We start from the raw sequence: 21,939 nt of genomic DNA, 5'->3' as shown, positions 1-21,939 counted from the left end.
TAATATAGAGTTAATACAGACAGAGGAGTCAGAGTTAATACAGAGTTAATACAGACAGAGGAGTCAGAGTTAATACAGAGTTAATACAGACAGAGGAGTTAGAGTTAATACAGAGTTAATACAGACAGAGGAGTTAGAGTTAATACAGAGTTAATACAGACAGAGGAGTCAGAGTTAATACAGAGTTAATACAGACAGAGGAGTCAGAGTTAATACAGAGTTAATACAGACAGAGGTGTCAGAGTTAGAGTTAATACAGACAGAGGAGTCAGAGTTAATACAGACAGAGGGTGTCAGAGTTAGAGTTAATACAGACAGAGGGTGTCAGAGTTAGAGTTAATACAGAGTTAATACAGATAGAGGAGTCAGAGTTAATACAGCAGCGTGAAATCAGAGAGAGTATTTCCTCTAGGGCCACACCGGTTTATTTCCCATTCCCATAAGCAGAGAGAAAACTGTGGGAGGGTGAGGAGGAGGAAGGAAAAAGACAGAGACATAGAGAATTAGTAAGGCACTGCAGCAGGCCTTAGGGTAAGGGATAAGTTCAGGGTTAAGGATAGGTTTTGTGTGTTGTCAGAGAAGAGGCTAAATTAAAATGGGAGATAACAGAGATGAAGGATCCTTTTGAAGGAGAGGTAGAAATCTGACAAAGTAAAAGAGGCGTTTATTTTGATTTAGAAAGTAGTGTGTGTGTGTGCTTACTCATGGCCTCAGCGATAGTGTGTGTGAAGCTCTCCTTCTCCTCGTCAACATTCTGTGAGGCCTTCAGAGGAACCGGCAGGAAGCCATAGTGTTCTCTGTTACACACATACATCTGCACATCTGTCAACACACAGTCACACGGAGTAAATCAAAAACACACTGATACATTTGGATATCTGCAAAGAAACACTACTACACCCAAAAACACTAACATGATTGTACAGTGCCTTCGGAAAGTATTCAGAACCCTTGACTTTTTCCACATTTTCTTACATTACAGCCTTATTTTAAAATGTATGAAATCCTTTTTTTCCCTCATTAATCTACACACAATACTCCATAATGACAAAGCGAAAACAGGTTTAGACATTTTTGCTAATTTATTAAACAGAAAAAACAGAAAAATTACATTTACATAAGGATTCAAACCCTTTACTCAGTACTTTGTTGAAGCACCTTTGGCAGTGATTACAGCCTCGAGTCTTCTTGGGTATGACGCTACAAGCTTGGCACACCTGTATTTGGGGAGTTTCTCCCATTCTTCTCTGCAAATCCTCTCAAGCTCTGTCAGGTTGGATGGCTAGTGTCGCTGCACAGCTATTTTCAGGTCTCTCCAGAGATGTTTGATCTGGTTCAAGTCTGGGATCTGGCTGAGCCACTCAAGGACATTCAGAAACTTGTTCCGAAGCCACTCCTGCGTTGTCTTGGCTGTGTGCTGAGGGTCATTGTCCTGTTGGAAGGTGAACCTTCACCCCAGTCTGAGGTCCTGAGCGCTCTGGAGCAGGTTTTCATCAAGGAGCTCTCTGTACTTTGCTCCGTTCATCTTTGCCTCGATCCTGACTAGTCTCCCAGTCCCTGCCGCTGAAAAACATCCCCACATCAAGATGCTGCCACCACCATGCTTTACCCTAGGGATGGTGACAGGTTTCCTCCAGACGTGACGCTTGGCATTCAGGTCAAATAGTTCAATCTTGGTTTCATCAGACCAGAGAATCTTGTTTCTCATGGTCTGAGAGTCTTTAGGTGCCTTTTGGCAAACTCCAAGCAGGCTGTCATGTGCCTTTTACTGAGGAGTGGCTTCTGTCTGGCCACTCTACCATAAAGGCCTGATTGGTGGAGTGCTGCAGAGATGGTTGTCCTTCTGGAAGGTTCTCCCTTCCCCACAGAGGAACTCTAGAGCTCTGTCAGAGTGACCATCGGGTTCTTGGTCACCTCCCTGACCAAAGACCTTCTCCACCGATTGCTCAGTTTGGCCGGACGGCCAGCTCTAGGAAGAGTCTTGGTGGTTCCAAACTCCTTCCATTTAAGAATGATGGAGGCCACTGTGTTCTTGTGGACCTTTAATGCAGCAGACATTTTTTGGTACCCTTCCCCAGATCTGTGCCTCTATACAATCCTGTCTCAGAGCTCTATGGACAATTCCTTCGACCTCCTGGCTTGGTTTTTGCTATGACATGCACTGTCAATTGTGGGACCTTGTATAGACAGGTCTGTGCCTTTCCAAATCATGTCCAATCAATTGAATTTACCACAGGTGGACTCCAATCAAGTTGTAGAAACATCTCAAGGATGATCAATGGAAACAGGATGCACCTGAGCTCAATTTTGAGTCTCATAGCAAAGGGTATGAATACTTATGTAAATAAGGTATTTCTGTTTTTAATTTTTAATAACATTGCAAAAACAATTCTAAAAACCTGTTTTCGTTTTGTCATTATGGGGTATTGTGTGTAGATCGCTGAGGAAAATGGCTGTGTGTATTATTGTGTGTATGTAAGTGTTTGTGCATTCGTGTCATGTATTTAATAGTTATATGTTTACTAGTTCTGTTTGTACCCTACTGATCACAAGCCACATCAAATAATCCCACACAATCAGGGAAGTCCGAAAGTCACAAATCTGGTGTCAATTACCCAGCCTGCCTTGTATCCCTCCATTAAACACATGATGGGTTCTATTGTAAAACATCTCTTCAACACAAGACACAGAAGTACCCTCAGAACTATTAAAACACAGAGAACTACCCTTGCTCTCCCCTAGCCCCTTTCCCTTTAGTATTTGCAGATCTGAAGCAATCGGATAGGTGTAAAATAATATGGCATAAGCTTTTTACATTTGGGACGGCAGGTAGCCTAGTGGTTAGAGTGTTGGTCCAGTAACCGAAAGGTTCCTGGATCAAATCCCTGAGCTGACAATCTAAAAATCTGTTGTTCTGCCCCTGAACAAGGCAGTTACAGTTTTTTCCAACTGCTTACACACAAAATCTTTTCATGTCACACGATTTTTGAAACCTCTCACTCAAAGTGCAAAACTACACACCAAATATCAAAAACCAGAAGCTATTTCTCAGCCTTTGACTCAGTTGTCAATTACATAAAACACTTTTTTCAAAACACTACACACAATTCTCTACCTAAAACACAAAAATCTAACAGGAAGTGACTTACCTTCCTTTTCCAAACACAACCAATCAAAATGCTACACTTATTCACCAGGTCACACACACTCCTCACATGTGCAAACACTAATTGCTTAACTGATCACTAACCAATCACTGCTTTACTGTACTATTGGCCTATAAATAGGTCAACGGTCAGATTACCTGTTTTGAACAATGGATGCCAACAATGGACAGAGAGCAAGAGGAGTAGGAGGGAGAGGCAGGGGACAAGAACGAGGACAAAGACGAAGAGTTGGAGTAGGAGGAAGAGGAAGAAGAGGGCAAAGAAGAGAAGGAAGGAGAGCCATCTCTGATGAGATTAGGTTAACACTTGTTGATCATGTGATCAACCATGGTTTGACCATGAGAGAGGCTGGACTGAGTCCAGCCCAACTTGAGTCGATTTACAGTGGCGTCCATAATTCGAACCTTCAGAAATGAGAACAGGTATGCAACTATCTAATGACTATTTTAGCATTACAGTAATCTACTGTAAAATACGTATGACTGCATAGTATTGCATAAACATTTGTAACTCTAAGCCATCCATTTACTGCACTGCATTGAATGAATGATGTTGGTTATCATGCTGTACTACCTTTTTTAGTACATTGTTTACAGTTCCTATGCTGAACACATACTGTGTTTGAATTCTGTACAGAGTGGAACGGCAAAGACATCATGGAGGACGCTTGTTTACAGATGTACAAGAGACTGCAATTATACATATGATTTTGGCCAACAATGCAATTAGGATTCGAGAGATAAGAGGGCATATCTTCAATAATGACACCATATTTAACAACATCAATGCTGTAAGCCTGTCGACCATACAACGCATCCTCCAACGGCACCGAGTGACGATGAAACAACTTTACAAGGTGCCATTTGAGAGAAACTCTGACAGAATCAAGAATATGCGACATGACTTTGTAGTGGTATGTATGCAGCAGTACTTCAGACATACCATATTTACTCATCTGTATATCCTTTTGTCTGTTACAGAGAGTATTGGAGCTGGATGCCCATGTAATTCGCCATGAATTTATTTATGTGGATGAGGTTGGCTTCAACCTCACCAAAACCAGGCGCCGTGGAAGAAATGTAATAGGACAGAGGGCAATTACCAATGTCCCTGGACAGCGTGGGGTAATATACCTATGTGTGCTGCCATCACTCAAAACGGGGTCCTCCATCACAATGCCACACTGGGTCCGTACAACACCGGCCATATGCTCACTTTTCTGGATGCAATTTACACAATGCTTGTCCCTGATCCAGATCAGGAGCCTGCTAGTTTTGTGGTTTTATGGGACAATGTTAGTTTTCACCGGGCTGTTCTGGTCCAAAACTGGTTTGCCACCCATCCACAATTTGTAGTTTTGTACCTACCCCCATTCACCTTTTCTAAATCCCATAGAGGAATTCTTCTCAGCCTGGCGCTGGAAAGTGTATGATCGCCAACCCTATGCCCGCATGCCGCTTCTCCAGGCAATGGAGGACGCATGTGGGGACATAGAGGTTGCCTCTGTCCAAGGTTGGATACACCATGCTAGGAGATACTTCCCTCGATGTTTGGCAAGAGAAAACTTATCTTGTGATGTGGACGAAGTATTGTGGCCAGACCCATCCCGGAGAAGAGATGAAGCGTAGCTTAGCACTGGTGACTGCCCCCCCCCCTACCAATTCCTGGACTGCCCCCCCGGGACCCCACACACACAATTGTGTTCTTTACTGTATTCTAAAGAATATACTTTTGGTTTACATATGTTTAAGGTTTTGTTGTATGCTACTGTATACAACAGTAATGTTTGGCCTAATAAATATTTTCTGTTTCTACATTGCATTGGTGTTTACAGTGTACTTGTTACCCCTCTCAGCAGATTACTTTCACTGTAGAACATTGTATTGAAATGTAGATATAAGCCTATGAAAGACCAAAGAGCTTTAGATTTAGAACAACAGTGTTTACATGGTATATCCAAAAATGTACTATTATGAAAGCAGTATTTGCCATTTGATGCAAATGCTTCATTCTGACATGTTTATGGCATTTTGAATGCAGTGTTACATTTTGAAGGAGATGTGAGGCATTTTGCATTTTGTGTGTGCAGTTTTGGGAATTGTGTGTAGAGTTTTGAAAACGTGTGTAAGCAACCCAATGTTCCCTGGTAGGCTGTCATTGTAAATAAGAATTTGTTCTTAACTGACTTGCCTAGTTAAATCAAATAAATTACCCCCTGGACCTGAATGGAAGGCTGGGTGGAGCCATAAGGACTTTGCTTTCACTGTGTTGGTGGTTGGGACTAGGGGTTGTTTCTGAACCAGGCTGTATGACTGTATACACAGTTGGTTTGTGGGTGGAGTAGCTTGGTGTCTTGTACTCAGGGCTATGTTTTTACAACACATCCAACATGAACTAGGGTGTTGTGTCTGGACAGGATCATGGCGGGGGGTGGGAGGGAGTTAAACTCTGACCTGCCTGTCGGGCGGAGAAGGAGAATACCATGATGTCATCGAAGGCCCAGCTGTAGTCAGGGTGAGGGGGGTAGAAGGCCAGCTCCCGACTGGCGTCACGCCTCAGGTCTAACAGGAAGGTAGAGTGCACCATAGGTACGGCGAAGCAACCCAGACGCTTCCACTCCCTGATTGGCTGGTAGTCTGGAGTACGCTTATAGTAACCCTGGAAGACAGAGATAAAGAGATGGAGAGACAGGGTTGAGAAGGGGATGGGAAATATAGAGAATTGGTCTTAAAGATGCAGTCCGGGATCTTAAGCACAAATTCGTAAAATATTGTACGAATTGCAAAAAAAATACAATAATTGCAGGACGTTAACATATCCCACGATATGAATGACGTAGTACACAATTGGATGACATAGTGCACAAAAAATGGGGACCTGTTTTGGCTCGTGAGCAGCACTTTCAAAACAACTGGCTGAAATTATACACATTTCTAGAGCATCACTTTAAGAGGTGTGGAAGCTTTGTGAAGAACAGAGACCAAATGGTCATAACATTCACTTGCTTGCTGACGGAGAGAGAGGGCACATAGAGGAGTGAAGTCTATGTGGGGCTACATGGCTAATGCAGGTTATTTACCTGGGGAGTGATGCCACACCAGAAGTTGGAGTAGAGAGAGCGAGACTCCAGCAAGGGAGCCACCAGAGTCAGGTTCTCAGCCATGAGTAGGTTCAGGATCCTGGGGTTGGTCAGCAGGTTATCACTGTCTGCAAACTAGACACACAGAGAAAGACAACAGAATAATGTATAATCTCACAGAACGTAATTTAACAAACTTGTAGCATTGCAGGTATACAATCTAAGACAACCGGACACAGAGAGAAAGCAGGTATCATCATTCACATACAATTATACCACGAACTAAAGTCACACGTAATCTCACAGGTATAATATTATCTCTGTCTCACCAGTATATAATCTGCCCAGCGTTCCCGTGCTGCCTTCAGAGCAGCCTGCCTCAGCTTCATCACATGGTTGAAGCGGGACGGAGGCCAGTGCTTGGGCCCCCACTCATCAGTATAGGACCTGAGGACAGGACAAAAAGCTTTACGATCAGTACCTCATATTCACCATACCTTAATGAGCAGTGAACTTCAGAGATTCCAAGAATTAAGGAATGTGAACCTGAACGGATGGGGCGGGGTGAGATTCCCTGAGGCTGAGGGTCAGACACTGGGGGCGTGGTCAGAGGCAGGGGGGAGTCAGACACTGGGGGGCGTGGTCAGACTTACTTGGGCTCCTCCATGGGTCTCCACTCCACATAGTGGTACTGGTCCTGAGCCTGCTTCAGCCACTCCCTCAGCATGGCTGTGCTGTTGTCCACACTGTGGTCTGTTGCTGCCCTGAGACACAATATAACATGGGACACTATATCAACACACCGCACATGACAATGCAGGAACAAGACATTTAGCCTCTCTAGGGTATGTGGGACGAAATCGTCCCACCTACTCAACAGCCAGTGGAATCCCATGGCGCGATATTCAAATACCTTAGAAATGCTATTACTTCAATTTCTCAAACATATGACTATTTTACACCATTTTAAAGACAAGACTCTCGTTAATCTAACCACACTGTCCGATTTCAAAAAGGCTTTACAACGAAAGCAAAACATTAGATTATGTCAGCAGAGTACCCAGCCAGAAATAATCAGACACCCATTTTTCAAGCTAGCATATAATGTCACATAAACCCAAACCACAGCTAAATGCAGCACTAACCTTTGATGATCTTCATCAGATGACAACCCTAGGACATTATGTTATACAATACATGCATGTTTTGTTCAATCGAGTTCATATTTATATCAAAAACCAGCTTTTTACATTAGCATGTGACGTTCAGAACTAGCATACCCACCGCAAACTTCCGGTGAATTTACTAAATTACTCACGATAAACGTTCACAAAAAACATAACAATTATTTTAAGAATTATAGATACAGAACTCCTTTATGCAATCGCTATGTCCGATTTTAAAATAGCTTTTCGGCAAAAGCACATTTTGCAATATTCTGAGTAGATAGCTCGCCATCACGGGCTAGCTATTTTGACACCCACCAAGTTTGGCCCTCACCAAACTCAGATTTACTATAAGAAAAATTGGATTACCTTTGCTGTTCTTCGTCAGAATGCACTCCCAGGACTTCTACTTCAATAACAAATGTTGGTTTGGTTCAAAATAATCCATAGTTATGTTCAAATATCCTCTGTTTTGTTCGTGCGTTCAAGACACTATCCGAAAGGTGACGAAGGGTGACGAGCCCGACGCGTTTCGTGACAAAAAAAATTCGAAATATTCCATTACCGTACTTCGAAGCATGTCAACCGCTGTTTAAAATCAATTTTTATGCGATTTTTCTCGTAAAAAAGCGATAGTATTCCGACCGGGAAACCCTGTTTTCGTTCAAAGACGAAAAAATAAAAACATGGTGTCGGCTCGTGCACGCGCCCCCAGTCTCATTGTTCTCTGATCGACCACTATCCAAATGCGCTACTGTTTTTCAGCCATGGCCTGCAAAGTCATCATTCACCGTTCTGCCGCCTTCTGAGAGCCTATGGGAGCCGTAGGAAGTGTCACGTTACAGCAGAGATCCTCAGTTTTCAATAAAGAGAGTATAGAAGGCCAAGAAATGGTCAGAGAGGGCACTTCCTGTAAGGAATCTTCTCAGGTTTTTGCCTGCCATATGAGTTCTGTTATACTCACAGACACCATTCAAACAGTTTTAGAAACTTTAGGGTGTTTTCTATCCAAATCAAACAATTATATGCATATTCTACTTTCTGGGCAGTAGTAATAACCAGATTAAATCGGTACGTTTTTTATCCGGCCGTGCAAATACTGCCCCCTACCCTAGAGAGGTTAAGCACTAACTTTCTACATAACGTATCAAGATAATGTGTCGACACGGCAACAGCAACACGGAAACATAGCTGCAGCTGATCCTGTGTGTGTAGGATCAAAACATGAACACACACAGTCACGCAGTGTCCTATGTGAGTCAGGAGAGTAAAAAGAGCAACAAACAAACAGGCCAGAGCATACAGTACAGCACCGCAGCTGGGACAACTCTATCCTGTCCTCACACACACTGCTGCCACTGTCTGCACACCGTATTCCCTGTCCTCACACACACACACACACACACACACCTACCCTAACTCTGTCACACACTCACCCTTCCTTTCTCACCCTATGCTATCACGCTCTCACTTCTACAGAGTCGTACCTGACAGTAATAGCCTAAGGCCTTGAGATGATAACTACAGTACTCTCTCTCTCTCTCTCTGCATCTAATATGTGCTTAATGGAGGAAAAGGTCAATAGAGAGAGAGAGAGAGAGAGAGAGAGAGGCCAGTGTCTGTAGAGAGGATGCTGTGTCACTGATGGCAAGCACACACACACACGCGCACACACACACACACACACTGGAGTTTTCCACTGCTTGCTGTAATATTCCTGGCTGTAACCTCTCTAGACAAACTCTCACCCTACGTCAGAGTGCAGACAAACCAGAGATAGCAGTGTATAAACACCCATTTTACAAAACCGCTGCTAACACTGTTCACCATGAGATAACACTGTAGACACAATTCATCACACACACTGAGCTCAGAGATAACAATATTGACACCTGTAAGACACACAGAAACCCTGTCCAGAGAGAGATCTTTCAGCACAGACAGTTGACTTGGTGTTAACACCCAGACACCAACAGATCTCCAGACAGACAGTTGACTTGGTGTTAACACCCAGACACCAACAGATCTCCAGACAGACAGTTGACTTGGTGTTAACACCCAGACACCAACAGATCTCCAGACAGACAGTTGACTTGGTGTTAACACCCAGACACCAACAGATCTCCAGGCAGACAGTTGACTTGGTGTTAACACCTAGACACTAACAGATCTCCAGACAGACAGTTGACTTGGTGTTAACACCCAGACACTAACAGATCTCCAGACAGACAGTTGACTTGGTGTTAACACCCAGACACTAACAGATCTCCAGACAGACAGTTGACTTGGTGTTAACACCCAGACACCAACAGATCTCCAGACAGACAGTTGACTTGGTGTTAACACCCAGACACCAACAGATCTCCAGACAGACAGTTGACTTGGTGTTAACACCCAGACACCAACAGATCTCCAGACAGACATAGTCAGTCCAGCTGGAGAGAGAATGTAGGCCTACCTGCCTGACGGACCACAGGGGTAACCCTGGGGTTAATAAGTGGCGTCTGTGTGTGTGTGTGTGTGTGTGTGTGTGTGTGTGTGTGTGTGTGTGTGTGTGTGTGTGAGTTCATTCGTGTTTGAGCCTGTGTGAGGGAGAATACGTACATGTTTTATGGTAAAGTCAGGCATTTTAAAACAGTGAGTGTGTGTGTTTGCACATGACTGGGTATGTGGACATAAACTGTAAAGCAGGGGTGTCAAACTTTAAGACCTAGACAACCAAGTGAGGGGAGTTATTTGCTAATCAGTGACCTTAATTCATCAATCAAGTACAAGAGAGGAGCGAAAACCCGCAGACACTCGGCTCTCTGTGGAATGAGCTTGGCACGTGCGGTAAAGGATGAGTCCTGCTTCTGACAGCTGGTCTCTGTCTTTGTCACTGGGTAAAACCACCTTTAGTGGAGGTAACGAATGGATGTGCACACTCTTTGACATGTCTTTTCAACCATGAAATTCCATATTGCTGGGGGAAATAAATGTGTTGGTACCTGTCATTTTCAAATGAGCTCTGGGCTAGGATTTGAATGGGGTGGATCTGTGAGAAGCTCAGAAACAGAAGAATCTCCATCCGTTCTGTATGAGGATGCGTGTGTGTGCGTGTGTGTGTGCAGGAGCATGTGTTAGCATCTCATTCCTTTGTGCCCTTGCCATCCTTATACAAGTCAGTGAGGTCACAGAGACAAATATGTTAGATGGATTGTATCTCATACTAACTAAAACCTATTTAGTAAATGTTTCCCCATGCTCATTAGAACACAGACAAAACAAACAGATGACAATATGGTTAGGTTTCCACATTCCCCACTAAAATGCTAACCTTTTCAAATCTGCCCACAATTCCAGAAGGAGCCTATTCAAGCATTTAGCAGTTGAAGGTTTCTGACTGTACGTCATTCTTCACTAGATCAGCCCCTTTCAGCCATAACACACAGCTCTGTATTAGAGGTACACTATGATATTTTCTATTACGGAAGCGGCGTCTCATTTTGCCTTATGTAAGATAACAGTTGGTGTGTGTGTGTGTGATGTATGGTGTGTGTGTGATGTGTGTGTGCGCGTGTGTGGATTCTATGGGCCTGTACAGGCAGAGGACAGGCAGGCACACAGGCCGGGTTTTCTATCTTTCACCTTTGTGTCTCTTCTTTCATTTATTTAGGTGAATCTTCATCATTCCATCTCCTATTCCACACATGCATGTCCTGTTTCCGGCAGGATCTATCGTTTCCAGGCTTCTCAATTTCCTCTGCCCAGGGCTGAATCAGCCAAGGAGGGTACAGAGCAGCAGCTTGAGTCCCTGGTCATCCCCACATCCCCCTAACCACACTCACACTCACTGCAGCCAAGCCTGAAATTCAATGCCAATGATGTGTGAATGGAAAAATGTGCTTGTGGGATACTGTATATCTTTTTAGTTTTTTTCTGTACACTCATAAGTGCACATAGCATCATAACGTGTGTTTTAGCACTTCTGTTCATGTGTGTTTGTGTTCTGTATGTGTGAGAGAGCGTGTTAAAATGTCAGCTCATTTTGAAGGTGTTTGAAAATCCAGGCTCTGGGGGGTTGGACTGGACACTCATCCAGTCTTCCTCCCTCCCTCTTTTCACTCATCCGTCACTTTGTTCCTCCGCTCTGCCCTCTTTGAGGTTTACAGTAACTCTGGCTTATTATTTTCAGCCCTGGAGCGCTACAGCTCTACTTTCTCTCTTTATGATCCTCATCTGGACACCACATGCTATTAGGTTTCACCTACACACTCTTACCATCTCGTTCTCTCTCTATCCCTCTCTCCTCGATCTATCAGTCCCACCTGGCCTGGCTGTGCCTTTCATCAGTGAGGAGGGGGTGTGATGAGCTGACATTGAGAAAGATCAATGGAAGGGGCAGGAAGGTTACACCTGGCCCAAAAACACTGAACAAACACTCAAGTGAAAGTTACGAGGCCTAAAATCCTTCCATCGTATCTGCATTGGATATGCCCTTTTCCCGTAGCTAGTGTTAACAGACTTAAATCACTTTACCTACAGTTGAAGTCGGAAGTTTACATACACTTAGGTTGGAGTCATTAAAACTTGTTTTTCAACCACTCCACAAATTTCTTGTTAACAAACTATAGTTTTGGCAAGTCGGTTAGGACATCTACCTCGTGCATGACACAAGTAATTTTTCCAACAATTGTTTACAGACAGATTATTTCACTTATAATTCACTGTATCACAATTCCAGTGGGTCAGAAGTTTACATACACTAAGTTGACTGTGCCTTTAAACAGCTTGGAAAATTCCAGAAAATTATGCCATGGCTTGAGAAGCTTCTGATAGGCTAATTGACATCATTTGAGTCAATTGGAGGTGTACCTGTGGATGTATTTCAAGGCCTACCTTCAAACTCAGTGCCTCTTTGCTTGACATCATCGGAAAATCAAAAGAAATCAGCCAAGACCTCAGAAAGAAAACTATACAAGTCTGGTTCATCCTTGGGAGCAATTTCCAAAATGCCTGAAGGTAACACGTTCATATGTACAAGCAATAGTACGTAAGTATAAACGCCATGGGACCACGCAGCTGTCATACCGCTCAGGAAGGAGACGCGTTCTGTCTCCTAGAGATGAACGTACTTTGGTGCGAAACGTGCAAATCAATCCCAGAACAACAGCAAAGGATCTTGTGAAGATGCTGGAGGAAACAGGTACAAAAGTATCTATATCTACAGTAAAACAAGTCTTATATCAACATGACCTGGGGCGGCAGGTTAGAGTGTTGTGGTAAGAGTGTTGGACTAGTAACCGAAAGGTTGCAAGATCGAATCCCCGAGCTGACAAGGTAAAAATCTGTCGTTCTGCCCCTGAACAAGGCAGTTAACCCACTGTTCCTAGGCCGTCATTGAAAATAAGAATTTGTTCTTAACTGACTTACCTAGTTAAATTAAGAAAAAAAAAAAAAAACTGAAAGGCTGCTCAGCAAGGGAGAAGCCACTGCTCCAAAATCACCATAGAAAAGCCAGACTACGGTTTGCACATGGGGACAAAGATCATAATTCTTGGAGAAATGTCCTCTGGTCTGATGAAACAAAAATAAAACTATTTGGCCATAATGACCATCGTTGTGTTTGGAGGGAAAAGGGGGAGGCTTGCAAGCCGAAGAACACCATCCCAGCCGTGAAGCACAGGGGTGGCAGCATCATGTTGTGGTGGTGCACTTCACAAAATAGATGGCATCATGAGGAAAGAAAATGATGTGGATATATTGAAGCAACATCTCAAGACATCAGTCAGGAAGTTAAAGCTTGGTCGCAAATGGGTCTTCCAAATGGACAATGACCCCAAGCATACTTCCAAAGTTGTGGCAAAATGGCTTATGGACAACAAAGTCAAGATATTGGAGTGGCCATCACAAAGCCCTGACCTCAATCCCATAGAAAATGTGTGGGCAGAACTGAAAAAGCGTGTGCGAGCAAGGAGCCCTACAAACCTGACTCAGTTACGCCAGCTCTGTCAGGGGGAATGGCCCAAAATTCAACCAACTTATTGTGGGAAGCTTGTGGAAGGCTACCCAAAACGTTTGACCCAAGTTAAACAATTTAAAGGCAATGGTACAAAATACTAATTGAGTGTATGTAAACTTCTGACCCACTGGGAATGTGATGAAATAAATAAAAGATGAAATAAATCATTCTCTCTACTATTATTCTGACATTTCACATTCTTAAAATAAAGTGGTGATCCTAACTGACCTAAGACAGGACATTTTTACTAGGATTAAATGTCAGGAATTGTGAAAAACTGAATTTAAATGTATTTGGCTAAGGTGTATGTAAACTTCCGACTTCAACTGTATGTGTGTGTGTGCATTCTGCAGTAACTCCCCTCCCCCCAGGCTGACGTGGCTGCAGCAATACATGCTGGCCTGTCAGGGAGGGAGGGTGAGTGGGTGATTGAGACCTAGCCGTATTCCTCAGAACATTCACCGTCAACACAGGGCAGAATGACCCAAGCTCCCCCCCCCCAAGAGCCTATATAACACCCCATCTTACCTCATCCTCCCACACCATGACCTACCATGACTTATCCATACACACTCTCAATCAGGCCACACAACTTCCAAATATAATCAGTCAGAAAATCTCTGTGTTCTTGCCCTCTGTCCTACCCCACATACGTCTTTAACAAAAATATAAATGTTAGTCATTTAGCAGACGCTCTTATACAGTGTCTTACAGGAGGAACTAGGGTTAAGGATCGTTCCATGATCTCGCCATCACGGTTGACAACTCCCTTGTGTCCTCCTCCCAGAGTGCTAAGAACCTTGGCGTGATCCTGGACAACACCCTGTCGTTCTCCACTAACATCAAGGCGGTGACCCGATCCTGTAGGTTCATGCTCTACAACATTCGCAGAGTACGACCCTGCCTCACACAGGAAGCGGCGCAGGTCCTAATCCAGGCACTTGTCATCTCCCGTCTGGATTACTGCAACTCGCTGTTGGCTGGGCTCCCTGCCTGTGCCATTAAACCTCTACAACTCATCCAGAACGCCGCAGCCCGTCTGGTGTTCAACCTTCCCAAGTTCTCTCACGTCACCCCGCTCCTCCGCTCTCTCCACTGGCTTCCAGTTGAATCTCGCATCCGCTACAAGACCATGGTGATTGCCTACGGAGCTGTGAAGGGAACGGCACCTCCATACCTTCAGGCTCTGATCAGGCCCTACACCCAAACAAGGGCACTGCGTTCATCCACCACTGGCCTGCTGTCCCCCCTACCTCTGAGGAAGCACAGTTCCCGCTCAGCCCAGTCAAAACTGTTCGCTGCTCTGGCACCCCAATGGTGGAACAAGCTCCCTCACGACGCCAGGACAGCGGAGTCAATCACCACCTTCCGGAGACACCTGAAACCCCACCTCTTTAAGGAATACCTAGGATAGGATAAAGTAATCCTTCTAACCCCCCCCCCCCCTTAAAAGATTTAGATGCACTATTGTAAAGTGGTTGTTCCACTGGATATCATAAGGTGAATGCACCATTTTGTAAGTCGCTCTGGATAAGAGCGTCTGCTAAATGACTTAAATGTAAATGTTAAGTGCCTTGCTCAAGAGCACATTGACAGATTTTTCAACTAGTCGGCTCAAGGATTCTAACCAGCAATGCTCTTAACCACTATGCTACCTGCAAATCACGTTCAAATTCACACGTCATTTTCACTCACATGAAATACACAGACAGCAAAACAAATATTTCCTACTCGGTGATGTCTAGATAAATGCAAAGTAATAGAAAAACATACAATCGCAATAATTTAGTTTGTAAGGGAAAATGAGAAAGGGAGGGAAAGAGAGAGGGAGAACGGGAGGGATATAGAATAAGAGAACGTGAACAGAGGTAGCACAGTGTGTCTCTGTGGTTAAGCCAGGGTGATGACACACACAGACAGACTGACTTGGCTAAAATTATAGTTCCTCTGTGACAACATGAAGTCGTTCTGGCCACTGCTGAATAAATCATTTGTAACATCCCTCAAAACAGTTTACACAGCTTCCCCACCTCCCTCTCTCTCTCCCTCTCTCACACACACACAAAACACCCCTTAAAACACTTAAACTGAAACACACCTCCCCACCTCTCTTTCTCTCTCAGTCTTTTCCTGTCTTTCTGAAGAGAAATGGAATGCTTTGCCTGTCTGGATGCCAGTCTGTTTCAGCATTAGCCAGATCCATTGTTGGCCTGCTAGTATGTGCTGGAATAGATGGGCAGCAGGGAGAAGAATTCACAATTTTATCCAACTCCACCTTTGGAACTACTGGTCAAGAGACAATCACGTTCATGCCAACAGGTCTATCTATGTGAGGATCTATGTGAGGATCTAGGTGTAATATGTTTCAGTTCTCCCCTGGGGATTCGATGACACTGACACATGGCCAGGGCTGTTCTGAGTATAGCCACAACTCCTGGCAGGGGACATGGAGCTGTTCTCTCTGCTGGCAGACACAGGTCTGGGCATAGTCCCATCTCTGATCAGGTTTTATGAAGAAACCACTGGCTGAGTATTAACACTCCTCATGTGAAAATGGTACGTGTTGAATGAATCATAAGTGTGTGTTCTGTTGTGTGAGTTAGGAGGTGGTACTGTCTCTGTTGTATGAGTGATGGAGTTCCTGTGTCACTGAGTTACTGCCTTCACTAAGCACAAGTCTGGCCCAAGGCTAGTAGAAATACACAGATACACACCGCACCACCACCACCAAATGCAGACCCCAACAGACTGAAACTGGGCCAGAGCACTAAGGATAATCAAACACACACTCACATACCAGCCATGTGCCAGCGATATGATCTAATCCACGAAGAGAAAGAGAGAGACCAAGAGAAGGAAAACGAGAAAGAAAGAGAGAAATCAGGGCCCAAATTGGCTGCTTCAAATCCCACAAAATCTTCTCTTGTCCTTTTTTAAAAACAAATACCACCAAAAATGTCAAAGGCTCCCCTCCTGAAATGATTAAAAAGACATCCATTGGGAAATAGTTGGTGGTTGGAATGCTGGATCCAATATTGTTATCCGGTAGAAAGGGAGATTTTTGGAAGCAAAGGTCATGTTGGAGCAGGCAGCACTTCAAAAACTCCAAAACACTCCTGGTTTATCTTTTACTATAATGGCATTATACTCTTTGAAAACATTTAACTTCTGAAGAACATCCACCTGGTAACAGGTGGATCTGCTACCTAACCACCCCTCCAAAGGATGGGACTGGGACATATGGAATAGAGCTGGAGATCCCAGCCTCGTAAAGAGCAGATCTGCAGCAGTAACACACCATCAACACTGACAGCTATAAGATGCAGACACATCTCTCATCATGTCCTTTAAAGTTTAGAATGTTGTTGGCAACCACTGGAATTTCTCTGTGATGGCGACATTATATACATCTAATCAAACGTATTTGTCACACACAGTTTACAGCAGGTATAAAAGGTGCCGTGAAATGCGTATGTGCTTGCTAGCACAACAATGCAGTACATTCATCAAAAATCAATAATAGCAAGTATTAGATGTAATAGATGAGGTAGTGAGCATAGTAATAATGGACTGGATTTACAAATATAATGTGGGCAGTGGAATCAATAGTATATATTAGAACAGCAGAGTTGACTTTGTGTGTGAGTGTATGTGAGCTCTTAGAGTGTGTGTGTGTGTGTGTGTGTGTGTGTGTGTGTGTGTGTGTGTGTGTGTGTGTGTGTGTGTGTGTGTGTGTGTGTGTGTGTGTGTGTAAGGGTTGGATGTGTGGGTAGTCAGTACAAATAATTTCTACGGTAATAATGTATTGGTTATCTGGTGTAAATAGTCTCTAAAGTGCAGGGAAACAGCTAGGTTTAGCTTGGTGGTAGAAGCTGATGGCCTGGTGGTAGAAGCTCTCTCAGAGCCTATTGGTCCAGGACCAGATGGTAACAGAGTGAACAGTCCGTGGCTCGGGTGACTGGAGTCCTTGACGATGTTTGTCATAATAGCTGAGGCACACATGGTTTAGATGGTGTTCTCAGTCATATACAGAATCATTGAAAAATGATGGTTGTGGTTCAGATTTCGTGGTTTGTGCATCACATTATCATCATCAAAGATGTAATATGGAGAGTATAGAAACGACAATGGAATCTATTTATTAGGCTATTTCACACAAAGTTCAGAGAACAGATTGTGTTGTCACAGTCGAAACACAGCAACAAATCATCTCTCTTCAGTTCACTTTCACCACCTGGAAAAGCACTTCCCATAAACAGCCCAGAGACTCAGCTCCAGGCTACGGAGTTACTCCTGAACACTGCCCCAATGATGAGCTCAACCTTCTACTCCAGTCACAACACAGGGTCGTGACCTCTGGAGACCAATCACAGGGCTGAGTCACATTCTATCAACCAATCACGAGCCTGGGTTCTGGCCCATGTCCAATCGTTAGCCTGCGGCCAGCTTAGTGTTGTCCTGAGGGCAGGGGAAGGAGGTGGGGGGAGAGAGAGGAGGGTACACTGTTTGAGCATGGCTGGAATGTGGCTTCACTCACTAACCTGCTCAGTGCCACAGGGTAATTCTCAACACAAGCCTACCGACCAGCCAGCCTCCGCCCCGTCTCCCTTTGCCCCCTAATTCCCTGCATTCTTTCACAGCACAGTGAGACTCTCTCACCTCTCTCTTAGTCTTCTCTGTCAGACTCAGATACCTCCATTTCATTTTCAGTCTACTGAAGCCTTCTATGGGGAGAGTGCGTTATCCCAACCACTCTTTCTCTATCATACACACAGACTGCTCTTCCTCCAGCCATCACAGAGAAGAAACTTGCATGTGCCCCTAAATACACACACACACTTTTTTTTCTTCACTTGAACAGTGACAGCCTTCTTGTCCCAGGGGAGAGCAGGGGGAATTGAAAGATGAGCAGTGTCCAAGCTCTACCCTTCAGCCCCAGAACAAACACACACACACACTTGCAAGCATGCACACACATTAATCAGCCACTGGCACCAGGTCTGTGGCCAGCAGAATTTAATCTGCTGGCCACAAACCGTAATTCTACCACATCTGTTGCTTTTCACTACCTCTCTCTTTATAGAAGTTGTATAACTACAGCTGTTTATACAATGCATATGTATTTCAACATTTGAAAACACATTCTCATGGGGACCTGGTTCCACTAGTTTGTAAAACAGAATGACAACATTTGACATTTGTTGTATGACGTTTACAATACTGTCATAAAAGGATGGGAGGAGGCTGTTGGCTCATGCACTTACAAAACAATTAAATGATCACAGCAACAGTGAGCATGGATTTTCCTCTCTTATATAAGAACCAAGTGAAATACACCACCTAGAAACAGTGAGATTTGAGGCAAGCTTGGGAGAAACATTATGACTCATTTTCTAGTCTAGCTCTGGCAGATTGTCATACTTACAAAACTCTTCTTTATGGTATAGTCATTATCAACACTGAACGTCTACTGTAGGCTGCTCAGCCACCCAATAAACGTCTCTATGCCAAACACTTCTCATTGGCAGTCAGTATTGAGAGCTTGCAGAGCTGTACTGAGACCTTATCGGTTCTGACTCAGAGGAAGCTTCCAGACAGACAGTAGAGTGCAGCAGCAGACAGGTCCTATACAGCAGGGATCATCAACTACATTCAGCCGCTAGACTGCAAATTGACTGCAAGAAGCCCAAACAGATATAATATTTGACTAAAACATAATAATTTCAAACCTTGCTTACATTTGTATATGATCACGTGTCTCTCTACTATGCGTTAGAATTCTTGGGAACAGATTTCCAAAATTAAAATCACTTGGAGCTGATTTCCTGGTGTTTTTACAGTCTTTTGTGTCCAACAATGAACATTTTTGCTCAGAAGACTTGGGGTACCAAATCAAACCACCCTCTGGCCAAATTCAGCCCGCGAGCCGCCAGTTGGGGAACCCTGGTATAGGGTCTGCTGCTTCTATACATCTGGCTGTGCTATGTGGACATGATGTTCCACAGCTGGTTCCACCCTCAGGCTACGCTGGGACTTTTCATCCCTCCCTAAATTACTTTGCTTAGTGCTGAGTCAAACTCAAACTGTTTTGACTCTCAGGAAGGCTACGGAGGGGAGAAGAGAGATAAAGAGAGAGGTAGAAAAGAGGGTGTACAGTGGTAATATGAGAGAATCTGCTTTATGAGGTCATGGTAGATGTAAAGTCGGATGAACTACACTGTGGATGTTTATAAGTCAGGTACAGTACACTATCAGTAAAACGTACTGAATCCGAACTTTTACTTTCCTGTGGAAAGTCAAAATGCCTCTATAGGATTAAATCTGGGGCAGATGCATAAGACAACATTTCAGGCTCAACTGAGCGAGCCCTGCTCCAAACAGAACCACAGACTCCATAGTGTCTGATTCTACTGTCTCTATCCAGTGTGTGACTGTGTGCTGGATGCCACAAGTGGGATTGATGGGTCTAGGCCCCTTCTTTGTTAGTTAAAGGGCTCCACATAAACATGTTGGCTCAGTGATTTGGCCGTTTACTCTTGCGGAAGGGTCCTAGTGGGTCTAGACCTAGTGTGTGTGTGTGTGTGTGTGTGTGGTGTGTGTGTGTGTGTGTGTGTGTGTTGGGTGGTGCATGGTCTCATTGAGAAGCAGAAAGACATAAAGCTGCAAACAAAAGCAAGCGTTTGAAAGGATTAGTGGAACACAAAATACAAAAGCATCCCACAGGGCATGACAGCAATTCTGGAAGAAACAGAGAAAATGCATTAATAAAATATCAAGTCTCTCGAAAAGTGTCGATGACATGTGCAACAGAAGAGATATCTGGGCAGTCTCCACATGCTTCTGTACTGACTTGTTTCATCCCTGTAGACTAGTCATCCAGATCGCTCCATTTCTCCCGTGATTCTCTCCACTGCACTTTACGCATGACTTCCTTAGTGTGCTAGCTGAGCTCCCACCTTCTGTGCCGCTGTCAGAGGCACTCAGTGTCTGGTGTCTACGTACTCTCTCGCATCTCCAGGCAGGCTGCCTGTTGGCCAGGCCTTATTACTGCAATCATGATCCTTAAACTTTAACTGCCTATGGAAAATGTAGGGCCCCCCGTCCCCGGAAGCTGTTTTAGGACCCCTGATTTCCGCAGTGTGTGCGTAAAGAAAAATAGCACCATCATTAACATGCTCTACCCTTTCATCTTATCCTAACATGCAATTAGGAACCCGGTAGACACGCGAGGAGAGCGCGTTGTAAAACGCGGCAACAGGTCTCGTTCACGCTGACAGCAGCATCTCTGTTCTTTACGTGGACATGAGGTTCTTATTATACTACCCGAAAACAATAACAGCTTTATGTTGGGCTACTTCTATGTGTGTACTTCTTTGTAGCCTAATAAAGTGCAAATCCGGAATAGTAGCGGGTGCGCGGATCTATACGTCACTTGGTGCTGTATTGAAGACAATTTGGCCAAAAGAAAGTTATTAGAAAGTTAGTTGCGTTTCTCACCATATAGCGATCCGCTCCTTCGGGTAGTCTAGCCTGTCGATGCAGCCCAGGTAGTGCGGCAGGCTGTGCGCCGCGTTGCGAGCCAGAATGGCGATCATGACTTTTGGCTTCAGCAGGGACGATTCGGGTCGGACCGGGTCCTGCACCAGAGTCGCTATGTCTGACATGCCACCGGGCATGAGGAAGACAAGTAGAGCGAAGAACAGCCCGACTCCCACGGCTCCAACCGCAGGCATCATTCCCAGCATCATTCGCCCCCACCGTTATTCCGACCTGAGCTCCGCCGCGACTGAATATGAGAGTGAGCGTTAGCGATGGTAGGAGTGAGCAAATAAGGTAGGAAGGGGGAGGGGATGGAGTGCATGACGGAGGGAGAGGGGTTACCTCTAGAGTCTATCTCCTCCCCCAAACTTTCCTATAGCGTTCCTACAGCTTTCCCAATTCCCCCTCTTGCTCGCTTTCTCAATGGGAGAATACATGGACATTACAGGGGCTGATTACAGAGTAGGGAATCTGTGACAAATGTGCACATGTCCAAGAATAACTTAATTTCAGTAAGTAACACATAACATTTCTTACTCAAATCCAGCACTTTACTGCGCTGTAGAACTGATAGCCTAGACACAATTGCTGTATTTGTCAGTTCAAGTCTATGCATGTGCATTGTATAAACTGTATGCTATTCTAGAGGGAATATGTGTATAAATGTGTGACTAACATAGGTTGTTTGTGGTTGTAAAGTCTGATTATTTTTAACAGCATGTGGTTTGACTGCTTAGGCATGGCTACATTGTCCTCCCTCCCTCTGCTGTTTCTATAACTCTCCTCCTTTCCTTACATGTATGGTAAGTACATAATTCCACTTCACAATCCCCTGTCTGCATGCCTCCTTTCCCCACTTCCTTATTCTCTCCATCCCTCTGTATTTCCCCTTTCTTTTTCCATCCCTCCTCTCTGACTGACTGTTTCTTGGGTGGTGCAGTTGCAGCAGCAGGGTTCTCGGAGTACCATGAGTGACATCAGTCCCAG

At 44.4% G+C, this 21,939-nt stretch overlaps 1 protein-coding gene across 1 annotated transcript in view; it reads right to left on the bottom strand.

The window, feature by feature from the left end:
• Positions 1 to 21,222, bottom strand: part of LOC106584384 (procollagen galactosyltransferase 2) — a 32,911-nt gene extending 11,689 nt beyond the window's left edge. The window contains exons 1-6 of the mRNA XM_014169634.3: positions 20,911 to 21,222; positions 6,900 to 7,010; positions 6,576 to 6,693; positions 6,247 to 6,381; positions 5,621 to 5,825; positions 703 to 822 (exon numbers count right to left, since the gene is read on the bottom strand). Coding sequence (XP_014025109.1) covers positions 703 to 822; positions 5,621 to 5,825; positions 6,247 to 6,381; positions 6,576 to 6,693; positions 6,900 to 7,010; positions 20,911 to 21,161 — 940 coding nt within the window. The 5' untranslated portion in view covers positions 21,162 to 21,222. The remainder of the gene's footprint in view (positions 1 to 702; positions 823 to 5,620; positions 5,826 to 6,246; positions 6,382 to 6,575; positions 6,694 to 6,899; positions 7,011 to 20,910) is intronic.
• Between the last annotated feature and the right edge of the window lie 717 nt (positions 21,223 to 21,939).

The sequence above is a fragment of the Salmo salar genome, chromosome 23 (assembly GCF_965601325.2).
Source record: "Salmo salar chromosome 23, fSalSal1, whole genome shotgun sequence".
Taxonomy (NCBI): domain Eukaryota; kingdom Metazoa; phylum Chordata; class Actinopteri; order Salmoniformes; family Salmonidae; genus Salmo; species Salmo salar.
This window is presented reverse-complemented; position numbering and strand designations above follow the sequence as displayed.